General features: G+C 36.9%; 1 protein-coding gene across 1 annotated transcript; it reads right to left on the reverse strand.

Annotated features, from left to right (window-relative positions):
* Nucleotides 1–11246: 11246 nt before the first annotated feature.
* LOC140235943 (uncharacterized) lies at nucleotides 11247–14643 on the reverse strand. The gene is made up of 2 exons (XM_072315936.1): nucleotides 14456–14643; nucleotides 11247–12144 (listed from the first exon to the last, which is right to left on the reverse strand). Exons 1-2 carry the CDS (start codon nucleotides 14641–14643, stop codon nucleotides 11247–11249), a joined length of 1086 nt encoding a protein of 361 aa, XP_072172037.1.
* Between the last annotated feature and the right edge of the window lie 5678 nt (nucleotides 14644–20321).

Below are 20321 nucleotides of genomic sequence, written 5' to 3' on the forward strand. Positions count from 1 at the left end.
TGTTATAAAGAAATGCTTGGGATCACATAAAATACTTCGTTATAAGCGAATTTCATTGTACTTCAGCTAGCATTGCTTCGTTGTAAGCGGTCATTCGTTATAAGCGACTTCGTTATAACAGGATTAACCTGTATTGTTTTTATCAATGAATCTAAGCTTTAGGCCTTAATCTTCATATTTTTTTTTTGACATTATGCACCTCCCTTGTCCAAAAAAGGGGAAAACTTAAATGATAAGTCAGGTCTTTGCGCGATTCTACATAGTCTACACTACAGAATGTTGATGGCGGCCATCATGAAAAATGGACACCATTTTATTTTAAGACATCAAAACATAGTAATATCCTGAAACTAACTTCAGATTTGAATTCTCCATCCCTAAAAACCTTTAATGCCCATTTTGGATGTGCTAGGGGGTTAAAAGTAAGTAAATAGCATTTTCAAGATGGCCGCCGGCGGACATCTTGGATTTCCGCGTATATCTCAAATTGCTTAATGCTGACAGAGCTCCAGCATGTGGATTAATAAAATAGAAGGTCTAAAAATTCAATATCACTTAAAAAAAACTATAACATTCCAATGCAACCTTAGCCCCAAAATCAGGGTTTGGCTGCCGGGGTCCGTTTCATGAAGCTATCACATAAAAGCTATCACATAAATCTTAGAATGGCCAAGCCGCTCTTAAGCTAGGAGAGACTTTCACAGAGAAGTAAAAACCATTTCACGAAGTCTCTCCTAAGCTATGAGAGACTTTAATTTTTTTTCAATCGTCATGTTAGAGGGTAATACAACACACATTAACGTTTTCTCCCTATTGTGTTACATGCGGTGAGCACTCGCTACATAGACATAGCACGTATACACACAGTGTATACATCGCAGAGGCAACAGATCTACGACGGAGGCAAGATCCTAAAGGCTAAGTTGCATTCTACACCGCTACCCAGTAAATATTTCTATTAGTGAGTATATTTAAAGCTGTCTGCAAGTGAAAAGTAATGCATGTGGATTCATAATGTGATATCATTTGGATATGTTTTTGTGCGAATCTTCTACAATTCTCCAAGGGCTATCTATATGTAGATCTAATCTTACCGGTAGTAGCGTTATCACAATAGTCCCACGTAGGCGCATCGCCGTTTGTTTGAATGACCAAATGGCCAGCTGAGTTAGTTAGGTAGTTTGTTAGCATGGTTGATTGGTAGGGTCTACTACAACTTCTACAAGTAATAGTGAAATGTTTGTGGGTTGATTGTTATGATATATTTAGCGTGCAGATATTTTATGAGAGCAATTGCCCGATTTGTTCATGTATGGGTGAATTGCAGGTAACTTAAAGACCTAATAAAATGCTTGCAAAATGTTGTAATATGCAAAAGAAATGTAAAATATATGTCATGATTATCAATGTAAATATGTTTTCAGTGTCGTTCCGGTTTTTATCGCTTCTAGAAACTCCCACAAATATCACATTTTTGGAGGACCTCGTTGCAGTTTTTGCGAAAAAATATGTCACGTGACCAACACCCCTGAACCGATTGATGACGTATAAGCACGGAGTTGTGCTCAGTTAGCAGACGCCGCTCAGTACTAGCTTGGTACACGGGCGTACACGTTAGCTAGCCCGGCCAGGCCCGGCGCCCGGGCCCGGGATGTGCGCTCCCGGTCGACCCACTGACTGTCGACATGTACGCATTAGTACCACGTACATTATCACTAAGTTAGCCTGCACAAATACCTGGTACCTCGAGCATAATGTCTTCCCCTATATGGGTAAACATGAAGATGATTATGATGAAGAAGACTGCAGCTCTGACGATAGCGGAGAAAAAGAGGAGTCACATGAAGTTGAAGGGGAAGATGGGGAGGGAGAGGCAGCCGATGAACCAGAACGTTATCGTGGGGCTGCACCTTACCGATATGAACCAGCTGCATCTCCCCCGCTGCCAGTGCAAGAGCGAATGAACATGGCACCAAGTCCGAGAATATAAGACCTCACGGAAACGATCGCCTGGGAAATACAGAGTGGTATGTGTGGTATGCCCCCATAGTTTAACACTAGAAAGGATATACTATATTTTACATGATTGACACTGTAAGTTGTAACTGTTTGTTCCTACCGGTTATAAATTCAGTCATAGGCCTAGAACAGGCCGTCGGGGAGGTTGTACAGCATTGATGTATAGAGATTGTTTGCACGTTAAGAAAGTAGATGACGGTGAAAAACAATCATTCGAATTCAGTGTGCATAATATCACTATCAACTCTTCAGTTTAGAATTATCAATTTGTACAGACCACCTTATTCTGAACAACACCGAATTTCATTTGGAGTTTTCTTGCATGAGTTCAGTGAGTTTCTTCAACCACACCTCTTTTGTAAAATCCCTCTTATAGTAACAGGTGATTTCAATGTTCATGTTGATGTGAATGATAATTTGGATGCGATAGCTCTCCGAGAATTGCTTGAGTCTGTTAGCTGTATACAGCATGTAGATGTCAGTACTCATACTCATGGTCATACTTTAGATCTTATCATCAGTAGAAGTTCAGATGACATAGTTGTTGGAAAGCCTTGGGCTGATTCGTTGGTTTCCGATCATATGTCAGTCAAGTGTCATTTGAGAACACAAAAACCATCAGTAAAAGTAAAGAAAGTTATGTGTCGTAAAATTGCATCAATTGATTTTGACACTTTTCAGAATGATTTGAGAGCAAGCGATCTCAGTACTTGCATGTGTGATGATTTAGATGAATTGGTCTCATTATATGAAAACTCTTTGACATCTGTTCTTTGACAAACATGCACCATATGTGAGTGAGAGGCCCAAAACACCTTGGTTCAATGAAGATATTCGGCAAATGAAACGAAAGAGACGTAAAGCAGAAAAGAAGTGGATGAAGAGCCACAACAAGTGTGATCATGATGATTATAAGAGTATACGGAATATGACCTTGTCTTTAATGAATCGTGCTAGACAAGATTATTATAATGAATGTATAACTGAGAATGCTGTTGATCAGAAAAAGTTGTTTCATATTGCAAAGTCTTTGTTAAATATGAAGAAATCCATAGTTGATTTACCACCACACATTGATACTGAAAATTTTGTAAATGAGTTTGGTATGTATTTTGAGCAGAAAGTAGTGAAAATGTGTGAAGACATTCAGTCAAAAAGAGCAGATGGATTCCCCAACCAATCTTTTTATTCAGAAGTTCAAAATAAGTTGTCACAGTTTTCTCCGCGCGTTATGTGCACATGATGTTCAAAAGTTGGTTCTGAAGTTAAACAAGAAGACATGTATATTTCAATCCAATACCCACAAAGCTGGTTGTAAGGAACATTGATATTTTATTGCCAGTTCTTACAAAAATTATCAACCTGTCTCTGACAAGTGGACACTTTCACAGGAATTGGAAGTTGGCTATAGTTAGACCATTATTGAAAAAGCCTGGTGCAGATTTACAGTTTTCAAATTGTAGACCTGTTAGTAATTTGCAATTTCGGTCGTGATTTGGCAAAAAGGTGTATGTCTGCCGTTTTACAGCGACTACAAAGCCGAGAAAATCGACTTTAAAGTTTTGGCAGTTTCCTTGACCGTAGAAGCCACCTAAACTGTGCAACGCTCAGGGATTCAATTCCATGATTTAGTATACACTTCAAATTTCATTTCCTGATAATTTTCTTGCATCTAACTTTAAAGAATACTTCAGAATTAGCACTTTTAGCATGTTTAGAGACATACACCTTTTTGCCAAATCACGTTTACAGGGACTGCGACCTACGCTATTTTGGCAAAAAGGTGTATCTTCACATACACCGTAAGAAATCATGCATTTAACTTGGCAAAAAGGTGTATGTATAGAGATACACCTTTTTGCCAAATCACGTTTACAGGGACTGCGACCCACGCTATTTTGGCAAAAAGGTGTATCTTCACATACACCGTAAGAAATCATGCATTTAACTTGGCAAAAAGGTGTATGCATAGAGATACACCTTTTTGCCAAATCACGTTTACAGGGACTGCAACCCACGCTATTTTGGCAAAAAGGTGTATCTTCTCATGCACCGTGAAAAATCGTGCATTTAAGTTGGCAAAAAGGTGTATGTATAGAGATACACCAAATTAAACGATAACAAAATATACCAGAGATTTTGTAGGGAGAAGGGTGTATGTGAGACCATTTCTAATCAAATGTTAACTCTTGACAATCTTTACTTCATTATTACAAAAAGATTTAAAAAATAACAATAAAGAAAAATATCAGGATGCACAACTTGTTCATCAAACATAGAAAAATGTGCGCAAATTACAACTCACCCTAGAGTCTAAATATTAACAAAACATGTTCTCATGGATATGCATGGTTAAGGATTACAGCTGAAGAATTTTAATTCTTCCTTCTCCTCCCTTTTTTCCAAAAACTTCTACTTCCAATGAGATGATTCATCATATTTTTAGCTTTGTGCCCCTTTTTTTCGACAAAAGGTTCGTTTGTTTTCTCTACTGAATGCTTTAGCAAACAAAGAGGCAGTTGTTTGCACATCATGTATCTGTTCTTAAAAACGCAGTTATCATGCTGTTCCCAATTTTTGCAATAAATTCAATAAATGTGAAAATTCAGGTAGGATCATTTAACTGTTTGCATCCACTGAGCACTTTGAGCAGTACATCCAAGTATCATTTCCAAAGACAGGGACACATCTTTCTCTAGACCTTTGTGTGTAACTGCCACTAAATGTCTGTTAGGTAACAGCTGCCCCATACGCATAGCGTAATGGGTAGCCGATCTTACAGTCACACAGCACACCATTACACTATGTACTAACTATACACAGCCCAGTCGCTGTACATGGTACGTCGCGACAGGGCTGTACTCGCACGACCACCAACCACTAGGAGAGCGACGTAATCGTATTACGATAGCTTTGAATTTTGATACTTAACATCATTTTTGTCACCTCAAACTCAACGAGTATACTTTTCAATATTTACTCTACATCTGATGCTATCAGTATTCAAATGTACGCAATGAAACTTACCGAAATTGATCATCATATCCAGCATGTCCACACGGTACACAATCTTTCACGCCAGGCCTAACTATACACAGCCCAGTCGCTGTATGGTACGTCGCGACGTACATTAAGGAGCTTTCGATTGAGGACGGAGTGAGATCTGCGACGTAAATTGTGCGTGTCGTGTGCAAATTTCAGCCGTTGGCATAGTTACAAGCTTGAAGTCCTGCGTCCATCTCGAATCTACTTCGGTAGTAGGCCAAAATAACGTCGTTCTAGAATCACGAACGTAAGCCACTTGGTAACTAAAGGAGTTAGCCAATCAGAGACAGAAGGACCTTATTTGGCAAGTCTCCGTTTATGAATGGACCCCATGCCCGCCCGCGTGTTTTTTTTAGACGGCGCAGATTGGGGAAACTAAAAATTTATCGGGGACCCTGTCCCTAAACCTAACCCTAATCCCAATCCTAACCCTAACCATCAAACCCTAACCCTAATAACCCTAACCCTAACCCCAACCCTAACCCTAACCATAACCCTAACCATAACCAAACCCCCTGCCCGCCCGCCTACTACACAGCAGATAGCTAGCTAGCAATCGCAAACGATCGAACCAATTCTGTATCGCTTGCAATGCCGCTAGCTAGCCGCGCTAGCGCTATCGTTTAATATTCGACCTCTTTTGGTATCGACAGTCAGTACACAGTGTACTGTAGGCCTACGTGTATGGAGGATCATGAGTAAGAAAAGGACTGCTGTGTAACAAGGCACGCCGAAAATGGAATCTGCAAACAACGACGCCGTTTCGGTAAGTTTAAACTAGAATCTAGACTCTATATATGTACTGTTAGTAGTCTACGACCAGCAGCTCCATTGGCAGCATTGCCATACGCATAGCGTAACTATGCGTAGATCTATGGCGGGGCTGCGACTAGTGCGAGTAGAAACTCATTAGACGGACCTTTCTCAAATAGACAACGAGGAGAAATAGGCCTAGACCAGTCTAGTATTACTATTATAGAATCTAACGCTAGGCACTAAACGTGTTAGTAGGGAGTAACGCTAGAAAGTTCTACTCCTACGTCCTAGTTAGCAGGGCTGCCAACATTTGAAACTAGGGCCTACTTGAGAGTGAGACTCCCATGCCATAGGCCAATGCTATAATTTCGGAGTCAAAATGAGTGAGAAATGCTGTTCTTACTTGCTGTAACTTAGGCCTAACCTTACGGTCTATAGGATAGGTAACTAGAGTTTCTACTTCTAACGCTAACGCTAGGGCCTATTCTATGCGTTATGGACTAAATTAGATGTCACTACAAGTAAGACCTAATTATGCCTACGTTAACAAGTTAGCGTTAGACCTACGTTAACGGTTGGATTCCAGATCTGCATAGGTTCTAATGTAATGACATCTTTATCAAATGTTACATTTTTAACTTGAAGAGTGTCTAACGTTAGGACCTAGCGTTAGATTCTAACCACCTAACGTTAGCCTAATGCCTAACCATAAGAATGAGTTAGATTGCTAGAAACTAGAGGCAGAGCTTTTTTTTTTTAATTTAGATTTCTAACAGGTTAATTCGGCTAGTGTAGTACTCTAGACACTTTACTTTTACTTTTACTTTAACGTTACTTCACTTTTACTTTTAACTGTTAGGCCTAGGCTACATTAGGGATCTAACGTTAGTAGGATCATGTTAGCTCTTGTTAGAGCCTACACAGACTACAGACAATACAGTTCTACCGACTTCTACTAACGTTAGATCTATCTAACGTTAGTTCAAAAAAGCTAGACTCATAAAACGGTACTATTTTAGTCACTAGGACAGGTTCTATACACAGCCCAGTCACTGTGCGGCGTCTAGTCAGGCAACTATTATAGAATAGATTTTAATATACTAGAATCTAGATCCTCTACTTAGTATCTAATTATGTGGTTTATAGGCCTAACTGGTTTACAATAGACCTAGACCGGTTCTATAAGGGTTCTTTTGATACCTAACGGTTAAATGATAGATACTATTACTAACTATCGAGAGGATCTACCATTGGAGCTACAATGTAATAGCTAATATTAGATACTTGATAGATCTACCCAGATCTAGATTTTAACTAACGTTAGGCCTAGATAAAACAATAATGTTAACATTAGTTTTCAGAGAGAACCTAAAATATGGTCAGATGACAATGTGGATGGGCGGTTTTTATCAGATATCTCTGCCGGTACTCAGGCGGTAGGTAACACTACAGATTCTACTAATGTTAGAGTAGGCCTATGGTGGTAGTAGTCTAACCTGTAACGTTACCAGTTCATCATAGTCTAGATCTCGAAATCTTAATACTGTCTAGCGTTACACCGCTTGATCTAGAATGTAGTACTAGTATAAAAAAAAAGTTAGGCTAGAGGTCTAACGATAATGTTGTTCTAGCACATGGATCTAGGGTAGAGTAGATCTATCTTTGGAGATTCGAATATTCTAAGTTATATGATTGTACTGGACTTGTTGTAGTCTATTTTATATCTTATGCTTTCATCTGGCTTTTTACTACTAGTAGAGTTCCACTAGGTAACCCTAGATCTATATAAACGTTATTATATGACTATTTCATGATAGAAATTAATTGCCATCACAAGAATTACACGCCTAATCTGGTCTGATGTGTTTCAAACACAGCCGGCGTCACATTACTGAAGAGTGGGAAATGGGGACAGTTCATCGCTTCTGGTGTCACTTCCGGTTCCACCTCTAGAAATATTCCAGGTTTCATTTGCTAAGAAGCCAAAAAATTGAAAAGTAAAATAAAAACAAATCCCTGAATTAGTCCTGGTAACACTTTCCGTAAAAAAAAAAAGGGGGGGGGGGGAGTGGGTGCTCCAAGTGGTTAAACCATATTATTTCATATAGTTCCTCTATACATGTATTACGTTTTTTTTCATCTAGGCCTATTTTCTTAATGTTTTTTTTTTACCTCCTATCCTTTACTTAGAGGTCTAACGTTACAGCTACTAAGAAAGTTCTACATTTTGCATTGCGCATTTAACGTAAATGTCGTTCTCAGAACATCATGTCACATATATTTCCTTTTATGATATTCAGGGTTAGGGTTAGGTTAGGTTTGCTCAATAAACTACAGTGGGGCACTCTTCAAGAAAGGAGAGCACAGCAAAGAGTCTACATGATGTATAGCATTCTTAATGGTCTGGTAGATCTTCCAGTCACCTACTTCATACCAGTTGCAGGACCGTCAACACGCGGAAACCCATATAAGCTTCAAGTTCCATTTGCCAGAACTCACTTGTTTCAGTCCACGTTCTATCCAGATGCTATTCGTCTGTGGAATTCCCTACCACCTTCCGCCATTAGCTGCACCTCCTTGGAGAGCTTCAAGAAGGAGGTGCAACTTGTAAAGCTCCGATGAGCTCTCATCTTGTTTTTTAGCTGCACATAGAAATTTTTGTAGAGGATTTTTACCTGCACACTGTACACCCAGCACTTGACAAGCACAAGGTACGATAATACGCCAGATGCGGACTGTACCAGACCGGAAGAAGAAGAAGAAGAAGAAGGGAAAGTACTAGACCAAATATGTTTAAAAAATGTATGGTCTCAGATACCAAATCTTTTCCATACCACTCTTCACTACCCTACCCTTTTCAGCTAATGCACACATCAGTCCCACATGTGGCATGCGTTGCCAAATGAGTGGGGAGGAGCAATCTGTGTAGGCCTATTTAGAAGTAATGCTATTGATTTTGATTTTGTAACAGATTTCTTTTCCCGTGCTAACTTTCTCATTTCTTCCAAAATTGACTTGAGATTGGGCACATATGATCAGTGCTACGGCTACTGTGAATTAACCACACACACACAAAAAAAACATAATAAAGAAAAAACAAAACAAAAACAAAACTGAAGATAAACAAAACAAAATAAACAATAACTACCCAAAAATAGTGCATTGATATTGCATTTGTAACGGCATCATTATGGGTTCACTTTAAATTTGATAAAAGTCTTATGAGAGACTTGGCCCTTATGAGACTCAATTATGAGAGACCTGATGAAACGGAATTGTACTTTTATACATATGACACAGACTTTGGTCACTGTGAGATGTATGCATAGAATTTTATGTGTTGATTTCATGAAATGGTCACCTACAGGGGCATTTCATGAAGTCATAACAATGAATCTTAAAAAGCCTTTAAATCAAATAATGGCCGAAGTCGCTCACATCAACTGTAATTATGTGAGGCATTCGAAACGAAGAGAAGTAAGCCATTTCATGAAGTTTCTCACATTTATGTTAAAGAGTGAATAGTCTCTAATACAACTTTCATGAAACAGACCCATATTCAATAAAAAATTTCGAGAAATATCAACTGTAATCATGGATTTACTTAACTTTGTCATTATATATTTAATTTTCAGTTTATGTTGTACTGTATAATGAATTCTAATTTAAGAATGAAAAAAAAAAATAAACCTCTGCTACTTAACTGCTCTCACCTACAGACCACAGTGCATTTATTTCATCATACACTACAATGCACAAAACAATATAACAAGTTAATGCAATGCAGGTTGTACAATGATTTGATATGATCAATTTCATTAATATATTTCAGAAATTCAAACCATTTCAGAAATCTTTGATAAGTACTGTTCACATGCTAATGAGATGCGAAATAGTATGTATGCTTTAAATCATTTATATTGCTATTTGCTTACATAGGCCTATTGCAGTTATGTGGATATGATACACATTTTTGAAATTGACAATCTTCTTATTCTAGTTTCATGCAATGATACAAATTTCATGCTACAGTTTGATTTCATTTGAGAAAAATAGTGATTTGGATAACCTCATCCATTTTTGGTCAAATTGAGAAAGAATGGTCATCAGCCTTTAAAAGACATGGAGGAAAAAATATCAGATTTATGCTATAGTGTTAGAAATATTAAATCAAGATATTTTTTTCTCGACTTCATTGAAGGATTTGAGTAACAATTTAAAATGATATGTACATGTACATGTATTTACAAACACATACGAATGAGCCACTCAGGCGGTTCATTATCCATGCATTTTGCTTTGAGATACATTGCACATCTATTAATAGTTACGAAGAAATAGTACATGTTTACATGGATTATCACAAGATTTTAATTCAAATTGTTTATAACATGATTGAATGAATCTCTGTGGGGTTTTTTGGTTGGTTTTTTTTTTTTTTTTTTGGAGACGAAGTAAGTTTTACCTGTTAAAGACAAACGTATTTAGCTGCAACACATACTTCACATAATATATTCATCCGCCCGAGCATACAAGTGGGACCCGTCTTCAATAATTTATACATAACACTTGTGTGAAATCATTTACCGGATGAAAGTATTGAATTTGCTAAAATACATTAACAGTCAGACAGTTATTCAAATTTGCCCATATATATTGAATCAATTTGTATGGACATACATACAAAAAAAAATTGTTAAAACGAGAAAAATAAGCCAGTTCGGAGATAGCTCATGTGCACATGGGTACAAATGACCTTTCATTTTTCTCACTTTGTTAGACGCTTCACTCAATTCAAAGCGACATAATGCAGCAGCTTGCCCCACAGTGCAATTTGTGGAACACGTACATGTATTCTAACAAAGAATGAACCTGTATAGATGAAGTGACAGAATGGTTCGTAAATTAACACTTTGGCAAGCATCCATTTCATTGTGCTGTTTCGAATTACTATATTAACAAACTTTTTCTGTTAACATTCTCAAATACGGCAGGCTTGCTGTCAGTTGGATGCAATGGCAGGCACCATTTATGAGGATTACATGAATAATCATAACATTAAAAATGCTTATCTCAGTGAAATTAAAAACCAACCTGTCTCTCGATACAAATGACCTTTTTCTGCTAATGCTCAATCCGGAACCCCGGACTGGCTTATTAAGCAAAACTGAGATGGAAATGGTCACAGGAAATGATACTCACGAATTACGGTATCACATATGTACTAGCATTTAAAAGTGGCAATTAAACGTGAAGTATTTGTTGAGAGATGAGTATTTGGAAAAAAACTTGAAAATACACTACACATATGTACTATAGTATATATGTGATAACATATGGTCCACGTTGATGATTTCATATATATCAATGGCATATTCATATATTACAAAACGAGAAACTGTAACGATCACATAAAGAAATTAAAGTCATGCCCCTAAGAAATAATTCTCCAATGATGGCGGGTCGAGCTCAAAGTACGCTGAGGTATTGTTCCTGTACAAGCAAGTGTGGGCATTCGTTAGAAGTCCGGAGACGATGTACATTTTGCCACATGCGCTATGTAACACCTTCTGCGATTTTCGGAAGTCCGTGTATTTGAAATGGTTGACAATGTCTCCAAATGTCCACTCGACACTGATTCTGACCTTTGTCATGGCTGCATTAAAATTCTCTTGCAGTCTTGTTATGTTTGTTGTTGGAAATGGGGCCTGCAATTGTGGTCGTAGAGGGTAAGCAAGATCTCCGTAGAGGCAGAGTGGATTGCCGTCTGGATCGTGGGATCTTGCCTCAAGTTCTGTCAAGAGTCCTGACTGGCGCAGTATGTAGGCATCGTGCCTTCGTCCTTCCACTGGACCATAGAGATGGGCAATCAGTCCATTTGGGACAGTAACGGACTGGTACTTCAGAGCGTGTACCCTCTTGTGACCGTTGTAAAGGATCCTCTGATGTTGGCTAGGTCTGCATACCGGGCGAACGGTGCCATCGACAAAACCCCAGCAGTTGTTAAGCGAGGCACCCTTCTGGTATATTGCATTTGCGAATATTGCGAGATGTGGAGGTGTTAACCAATCCCGATCCAGTGATGATATTAGGTGTCTGTGAGTATTGAATATGAAATTTGTCATCCACTTGGAGATCATAGAGAGTTGAGGTACTGACCGACCGTAAAATCGCACCATGTCTCCATATCGGCAAGGGTAAGCATACCTCTGAAGCATGACACACAGTGCTTCCAATCCTTTAATAACTGAACCATTATCCAGGATGACTTTATCGGGAATTCCCAATGCACTTTTCAACCGAATGATGTCATCTTTGCGGAATCTAGTAGAGATTGACACATTGAGATGACATTAATATCTAGACATTGACTACTTAAGATCCTTTACATTTATGGTGTATAATTTCATATTTTTATAGGAATTGTCAAAAAATCACATGTATTCTGGTCCAACAACATAGAAGGTCATTCAGATTTCAAAATCTCAAGCAACATTGTACTTGAATCCCATGATGGGGACCTATAGTGTTAGATATTTCTTATAGCCATTATGAATTCAAGAGACAAAGAAAAAAAAATAATTATATAGATCCACTGTCTGTATACTGGTGGCATGACTTAATCGCATCTACATGTACGTCTTTGATTAAATTAGTATACATGTATGTGTCACATTTTATATTGAACAGGCGATATAGGTGGTACATAAAATTGATATGTTCTCTTATTCACAATTGATTTGTTCCCAAATGACGTGTTGTCTTATTCTTTTCTGTTAATCTGTACACGTATTTCGATTTTTTATGCGGATGAACACATTGTATGTTCTATTGTCTTGAAAGCTAGAAGAAATGACTATTTTTCATTTGTAAAATAAATTTGATACAGAAAATCCCCACTAAATTTATTTATTTGACTTGAAAAAAAAAAAATCATTCATTTTTGTAATACTGAAACAGCCTTGAATAGCCATTATTCCCAAGTCAAAGATTACGTGTGTTTGTACTCGATTTATCCCTTCTTTTTTACCATCATGGTTTAATTTGGTAAAGTTCATGTTACATAATCTTAACATAAGACAATTTTAGGTTGACATTGAAAATTTGAAATTGAAAATATTGACTTACATTGACAAGGGTATAATATGCATAAAACAAGCAACAATCGATTGAAATGAGCCTACCAAAGCAATTGACGATAACTGGTCTATCGGGTTACGATTGTTGCTTATTTTATGCATATTATACCCTTATCACTGTAAGTAAACTTTATATGAATGATATACTGCTTATTTTTTTTTTTTTTGGGGGGGGGGGGAGGAATTGATGGAATAAATGCATTCTTATTGCATTTATTTCATTTTCAATTCTGGCACTCAAGAGAACCCTGGCACTAAGTCATCTACGCAAGTTAGGAAAACAGCAAATGGTAAAAGTGAGAGGTTAACGGCATGGGGACGTGCAATAGAAATTGTAGGAAACGGTCCTGAAATAGATATATCGGCTCTTCTGTGAGTGTTTGATTGGTTTTGACTGACTAGTAGGTACTTAAAGGGTCTACTCCGTCTATTCTATTATTGTAATCGTATATTTGTAAAGTAATAGAATAAGAAAGTTCTTCATTAGCTCGTGTTCACATTGGTACAAATGACCTTTTTTTTCACAGTTGGTTAGGAACATCATTCGTTTTCAAAGTGGCATATTTACGCATAAGCTTGCTCAACGTAACAATTTATGGAATGCATGTTCAATCAAAAAATCATCTCGAGTTTAGATCAGGTGGTCAGAATATTCCATCAGTTGACAATTCAGCAGGCATCCATTTAATTGTTTGGTATTGAATTCAATAACAGCCTATTTCCTTGTGTATTGCGAAATACCATTCTTGCTGCCAGGTGGATGTGCTGGCAAGCGCCATTTAGATAAGGATCACATCACATCGCTGATGCTTATCTCAGTGAATTTACAAACCAAAATGACTTGCTACAAATGACCTTTTTCTGCTCATGCGCAAAGTACGAACTGGCATATTAGTTTTTGAACATAGAGAGTACATTTTCATATAATTATTATACATCTCAGATGTGTATAATCCATTGTCTTGAACTCCATTGTGTTAACTTCGATCGATCCTCTCTTATTTTTTTATTGCCTTGTGACTTTGCGCAAAGCCTCACAACCATAACGAAAGACAACATTTGCGCTATACGCATGTAGTCTACGCGTGTCTTAAATGTAGACAACGCACTCTGTTCTCGCTGTTCAACGTTGGTGCGCCGGCAAAAATTGCGTATATACAAATACATGTAAAGCGTGATCAATGCGCTTTGACATTGAATGATTACAGTTTACTGTGTAGTTCGTTTTGGCTATATGAGAAAACGAAGATTTTCGTTGAAATAAGAATGTCTAGGAAATGTAATTTTAGTGAAATTGATGATCAAATCAAAAGAGGAATAAATGCCATTAAGGTTATTGTGCTATGGGACTTTTTCTTACCTTGATATAATCTAATAACTCGATGATAATAATATGCAGAGGTAGACACTATACACTAAGATGATTGTAATTTTCATTATTATCGCACGGATAAGTTGTATGATATTATATCCACTCTCAAGTTTGAATCGCTTACCTGAAGAAGCTGTTACACTCGTCATCATTGAGGTTGTCCAAATCAAATTTGTAGCCGTCTTGTTCGTACTGAAAGTAGGGATTGCTTGGTGCATTTATATCAAAAAGCAGAATAAACTCTTCTTCGTCCAAAATGTCAGAAATATATGCGTTGACAAGAGAGTCTCTTACTCGGTGCAAATTCGCCATGATGAATGGTGACACAGAACATGGATTGAGGGCGCTTACACGATTGTAAGAAAAAAAAATAACAGCAATGAAAACATAGATATGAAATAATTGCCTGCATGAACATAATGAAAATACAATTTACAATTGCATAGACAGAATGGAGCAAACGTGAGAAAAGATGCATTTATCTGATGTAAAACGTTAAAATACATGGTGTGAAATGTATAAAAATAGTCTTTGATGATATTGCTCAAATCATTGTTGTATACGGGCCTATCATACGAGTGCATGTAAACTGATATTAGAAAATGCCAATTAAAAATTTTGCGTGCACTGCAAAAACAATGGTGTTAAATCCAACACCATGGGTGTTGATTTTAACACTTTCCCGGTATCTATATCGGAAAACACCGGTGGTGTTATTTAACACCAAGTTCTGGAATTAAACAATTCAATCCTACTTTTGGTGTTGCAATTCAATTCTGTTTTTGGTGTAAAAAACAAGATTCCAACACCAATTTTTGGTGTTGCAATTCAATTCTATTTGTGGTATTAAAAAGAAAAAGATTCCAACACCAATCTTCGGTGTTGCAATTCAATTCTATTTTTGGTGTTAAAAAGAAAAAAAAAATTCCAACACCAATCTATCTTCGTCGATAAAATTTAACACCATTATTTTAACAACAGTGATATGCAGAATTCTACCCCAAATTGTTGTTAAAACAAAAACCAACGATTTAGCACCAACAATTCAATCCAACTCACTCCATCCATGCATTAGAATCAAATACAGAAATTCATTACACATTACACATAGAGAAGGGAAAAGGAACAAACCAAATTATCTTGACAAACAAAATTTGGTCCTTGTTTATTCAAGAAACTGGAAAAAGGAATTATCATAATGAACAATACACAACTTACACCTAAAGAATACAACTTGTATTCTACATCTGGATCAAGAGAAGAAAATGTTAAAATGTACAAAGTTTTGCCCAAATTGGGAGCCACCCTGTATACTAAAGTAGTTAAAGGCAAAAAATATGCATGTGGGTATTTCTATAAATATGGGTACCAAAGTATGACCTCAAATTGGTTAATACGTAATGAAACTAAGCTGTTTTGTACTGTGTTATACCTAAGATAAAAGCCAATAATCATTACACTCACAAACACTCGCATATTTCTTTGGTAACATGTTCATTCACAATTAGCCCCTAAATGTTTCATGTGTAACATGAACATGACGTCACATGATATCACACAATTACTCCTGGTACCCATATGAAAAGAAATACCCATGTAGGTACTTGGTTGTCTTGAGTCTCTTTCTCATTTTTTTTTCCTCAACCAAGTTAACAAAAAGCTATTTGTACATCAAAACATGCATTTTCCTTTTTCTTTTTCATCCAGGAAATAAGCAACAACAAATCAATCTGTGCATTTCCAAATCCTTGGCTTTCATGCACATGCATCATAAATTTGCTTTTCCCAAAAGAAAAAAAGATGGAAAATATTACATATATTACATTACAAAAATATTATAACATTTTTCAGTGCACACTTGGTCAGATGTTCAAAAGTAAAAATGTACCAAAAATTAGCATTCTTTAAGATTAAATTAATGATCGGCGGCAAAGATCTGGAGAGGGGGGGGGGGGGGGGCTACAGATAAATATAGCCCGGGCTACATAGGGTTAACAAGAGTCCACAATATCTTATTGATTGAAGTTGTTTTTGAACATTTTGTTACCATTTACCAAAACCATACATAACATCGGCTCTACAGGTCTAAATTACTTGAAAAGAACATGCCTTGGTGCCACGTACTTCCTCAAGTCTGTGTTTGACAAATTTGTCATTAAATCTAGTGGTTTGTAGTCAACAAGTTCCTTTTGCTTCTTGACATGACCACGTGGAAAACTTATTTCTACTGTAAAGGCATGATAGTGTGAATTATAATGCAATGTATCTAGCAAGAGAAGTACAAAAAGATGTCATTGTTGTGTAAAATGATATGCTCTATTTGACCAAACAGTGGAAGCTCATCGACATCATGGCAGACCAAAAGAGACAACTGATAAATGTGTACCATACACTTTAACCCAATTGGCATCAAAGACTTCAGAAGAGAGTTCCTCTACTTGGAGTTTCTCTTGCACAGTCTGTCTAATATTTTCATCTATATCTGACAATAAAAGTGAAGTACCTGGCCCAACCTCGAGACACTCCAAAGTATGGTTTGACTGAAGATGGAACGTTGGTGCTGTCTGATGTTTCTTTGCAAGTAATTTACATATGTTTTTGTAATTACGTACAGATTCTGCAACACGGCCAAAATAGTGATGTTTCGCTTCGTACCGCATACACCATACATGTACGAGTGGCTTAACTTCTCTCAAACATGTAGCATAATGCACCATGAAATGATGCTTTGGCAACAACCTATTGGCAGGAAATGTTTTTTGAAAGTGTGTGTGATGCTCTTCAGTGAGAAGAGACAACTGGGCTATCAAGCCTGCTGTTAATTGGGGAGCAAAAATAATATCCATACAATCTAGTAATCTTAGCAGCAGTTCCCAGTAGACGTTTCCTTCTTCAATGTCATGAGCTATGATGAATGGAAGATTTCTTATCTAGCACCAAGCCTGCATTGCCTTTTGACCCACATCATTGCCAGCTGTTCTCAGTTTAATGTAGGATGGTTTGTTCTTGTTATCTGTACGGTTTAAGCAATGGCTAGCAACTCTCTGATTCAGTTCATCATGGGTCAAGAGTGGTGGTTGCCTTTCATAGATGAAATATTCTTGTACAAGTTTCAGCTCATACTGAACTATGCCTTCCAACAGATCATGCATTATATCAAGTGAAAAATTTGTCAGATATGAAAGTAAATACAATAATTCAATACAGTTTTTTGTTTAACTCCAAACACATCTTACTTGCAGACGACACCAATGTTTTTATTCCCACAAGGACATTGTAACACTGGTTGACACATTAAATACGGAATTAAGCAATATTTCGAAGTTGTTTAGAAGTAATAAGCTTTCATTGAATATTGACAAGACATGTTTTATACACTTTCATACGTTGCGATCCCAACCCACCCTTCCTCAAAGTATTTTTATTGATGATATAAACATTGCTGAGAAACATTCAACCAAGTTCCTAGGAGTAACCCTAGATAGCAATCTATCTTGAAATACTCATGTTCAGAATATTACAACAGTAATATCTAAAGCAACTGGTGTTTTAAGAAGAATAAAATATTTGATTAATGATCAAACTTTAATTATGTTATACAACACTTTATTTTTACCATATGTAATGTACTGTACTATTTTATGGGGCAACAGTAGCAAAACAAAATTGAACACAATTTTTCTTCTCCAGAAAAAGGCTCTTCGTATATGCACACATTGACATTTTTTGGCTCACACTGACCCCATATTTTATCGCCTAAAAACTTTGAAGGCCCATGATATACATTTATACCTAACTGCCATATTTATGTATAAACACACTCGAAATGCATTACCATTTTTCCATAATACCCTAGTAACCAATGACCATATTCACTCATACCCTACCCGTCGTTCCCATGATTTTCACTTAAGTAATCCGAAGCTTTTACTTGCTCAACAGTCGATTAGACATCAAGGTCCGGATACATGGAACACTCTTCCTGAGGAGTTGAAACAGTGTGCCTCCTTGTTTTCATTTAAAGCAAACTTAAAGAAGTACATTTTATTACAGTATATTTCAAATATGAACTAAAAACAAATAAATTATATAACTAATGTTGGTCTCCTGATAGCAACAGCGCATATCGTCCCCTCTTTCAGTAAACCAATTTCACTATTCTAAATTCCAGTCTATCTGCTATTGTGCACCCCTAAGCACCTGCACACACATTCACCACCACCACCATCACACACCCGAGTTTATTTTCCCCTGCTACCTTCGCAGCAGAATTTATATTGTTACGAATTTAGTACGTCCTTATCTTTTCCTCGGGCCGGCCATCTTTTCAAGCAATGCTTATAATGGCGGCCCTCTGCATAATCGTTTCTTAACTATAAATGTTATTCTTATTGAATCACTGCTGCATAGACATGCATACTGTATATTAAATTTCTTTCATATCGTTGTTTATGCAAGTCAAAAGACTGTGTTAAATTTACTTTACATATGTCCTACATGTTCATGATTATGTACTTAATATGTATCGTGGTTTATGCAAGTCAAACGACTTTGCGTTGAATTTACTTTGTATATTTCCTGCATTTTCATGATTATGTAACTTATGTATATTGATTTGCAGAAAATAAAGTATCTATCAAACAAACATGTGAGAGTGTAGTTTGAGCTTCAGCTTCTTGTAAATGTTGCTCATAAGTCTGCCTGGTGCGCATTTTCATTAACACCTCTTTTAATGTGTTCTGCGCCTCTTCCTTGCTTGTCACACACAATCGACAGTAATAATTAGCAGAAAAGCTCTGTACAAAACCAAACAGGGAATTTGCACCTAGATTATCAGCACTAATTTGAGTAATGGTTCCCCTCTTCACAATGCCATTAGGAAGAGTAATGCCAACTGTTGACAGAATGTTAATGTCTTTCACAATATGCTTGAGAATAGCATTAAATCCATATTTTTTGCCATCTTCAGCATACCACAGAGCTACAAGATTGATATTGGAAAGAATAGAATTATACTTTGGTGGCAGATTTTTCAAAATGAAATAAAAGGCACCTAACTTGTGAATTTTTGTTTTTGAACCGATGGGGTTTACAGTTTCAAAGTCATGATAAAAACAGTGATTTTGTATGGCATTTTCATCTTCATGGAAAAGAGGGATTTTCTCAAATTGTGCACCATCACAGTAATCTCTCATTACACCATCAGTGCTCCTATGGTCATGAGTAGCAAAATGCAATATATCTTCATTGCTCAAAAGTTGCTTTAAAGATTCTAAAATGGGTATATAAACAAAGGTATCTTCAATAGCAATCTGTTCATACTGCTTACTTCTTTTATTTAGACGACTTTCATACCGGATGCTTAACTTTATTTCTTGTGGTTCAACAAGTCCAAGTGTTGCACAATATTTCATCCGCTTATTCTGAGTTCAAATTTTCAAATGGCTTTTCAAGCATAGCAAAATGCGTCTGTATTTCTCTATAAGCTTCGGACTCTATGGGCAGTTTATGTTTCAAGAAAGTAGCCTTAACTGCCGCTAATGCACTTTTTACTACATCACCTACAATCAAACTGGTTGATTCCACGATGTCATTCACAACTTTTCCAGAGTTTGCACTGTTTGCTGAAAATTTTGAAATTACTTTTGCACACTGCCTATTCAAATCTTCAGCGGATAAAATGTCATCTTCTGCATTCATATTCTGATCTTGATTACTGTCGTCATTATCATTACTGTTTCCTGCAAAGCTCTCTTCGAATGATTCACCAGCTTTCTCATTTTCAGTATACTTTTCTTGATTATCTGGCAAACCAGATTTAAGGTGAGTCTGCAAATGCCCTCGAAATCCACGAAAAGAATAAAATGTTCTTGCACGAGCTCCCTGTCCACAGATTAACACCTCTTTTCCTCCTTCACTTATTCCATGACTTAATCTTAAATGTTGCACCAACTTTGGTATTGCAAAATTTCTCTTGCATTTGAAGCAAA

Source organism: Diadema setosum, chromosome 12, assembly GCF_964275005.1.
Source record: "Diadema setosum chromosome 12, eeDiaSeto1, whole genome shotgun sequence".
In the NCBI taxonomy this organism is placed as follows: domain Eukaryota; kingdom Metazoa; phylum Echinodermata; class Echinoidea; order Diadematoida; family Diadematidae; genus Diadema; species Diadema setosum.

Bases quoted from the DNA above. Each gene is read 5' to 3' on its own strand.
- LOC140235943 (XM_072315936.1), bottom strand. From the start codon at position 14,643: ATGGCGAATTTGCACCGAGTAAGAGACTCTCTTGTCAACGCATATATT. The intron at 12,145-14,455 runs GTAAGCGATTCA...AATCTCTACTAG, and splicing joins GAGTGTAACAGCTTCTTCAG to ATTCCGCAAAGATGACATCA.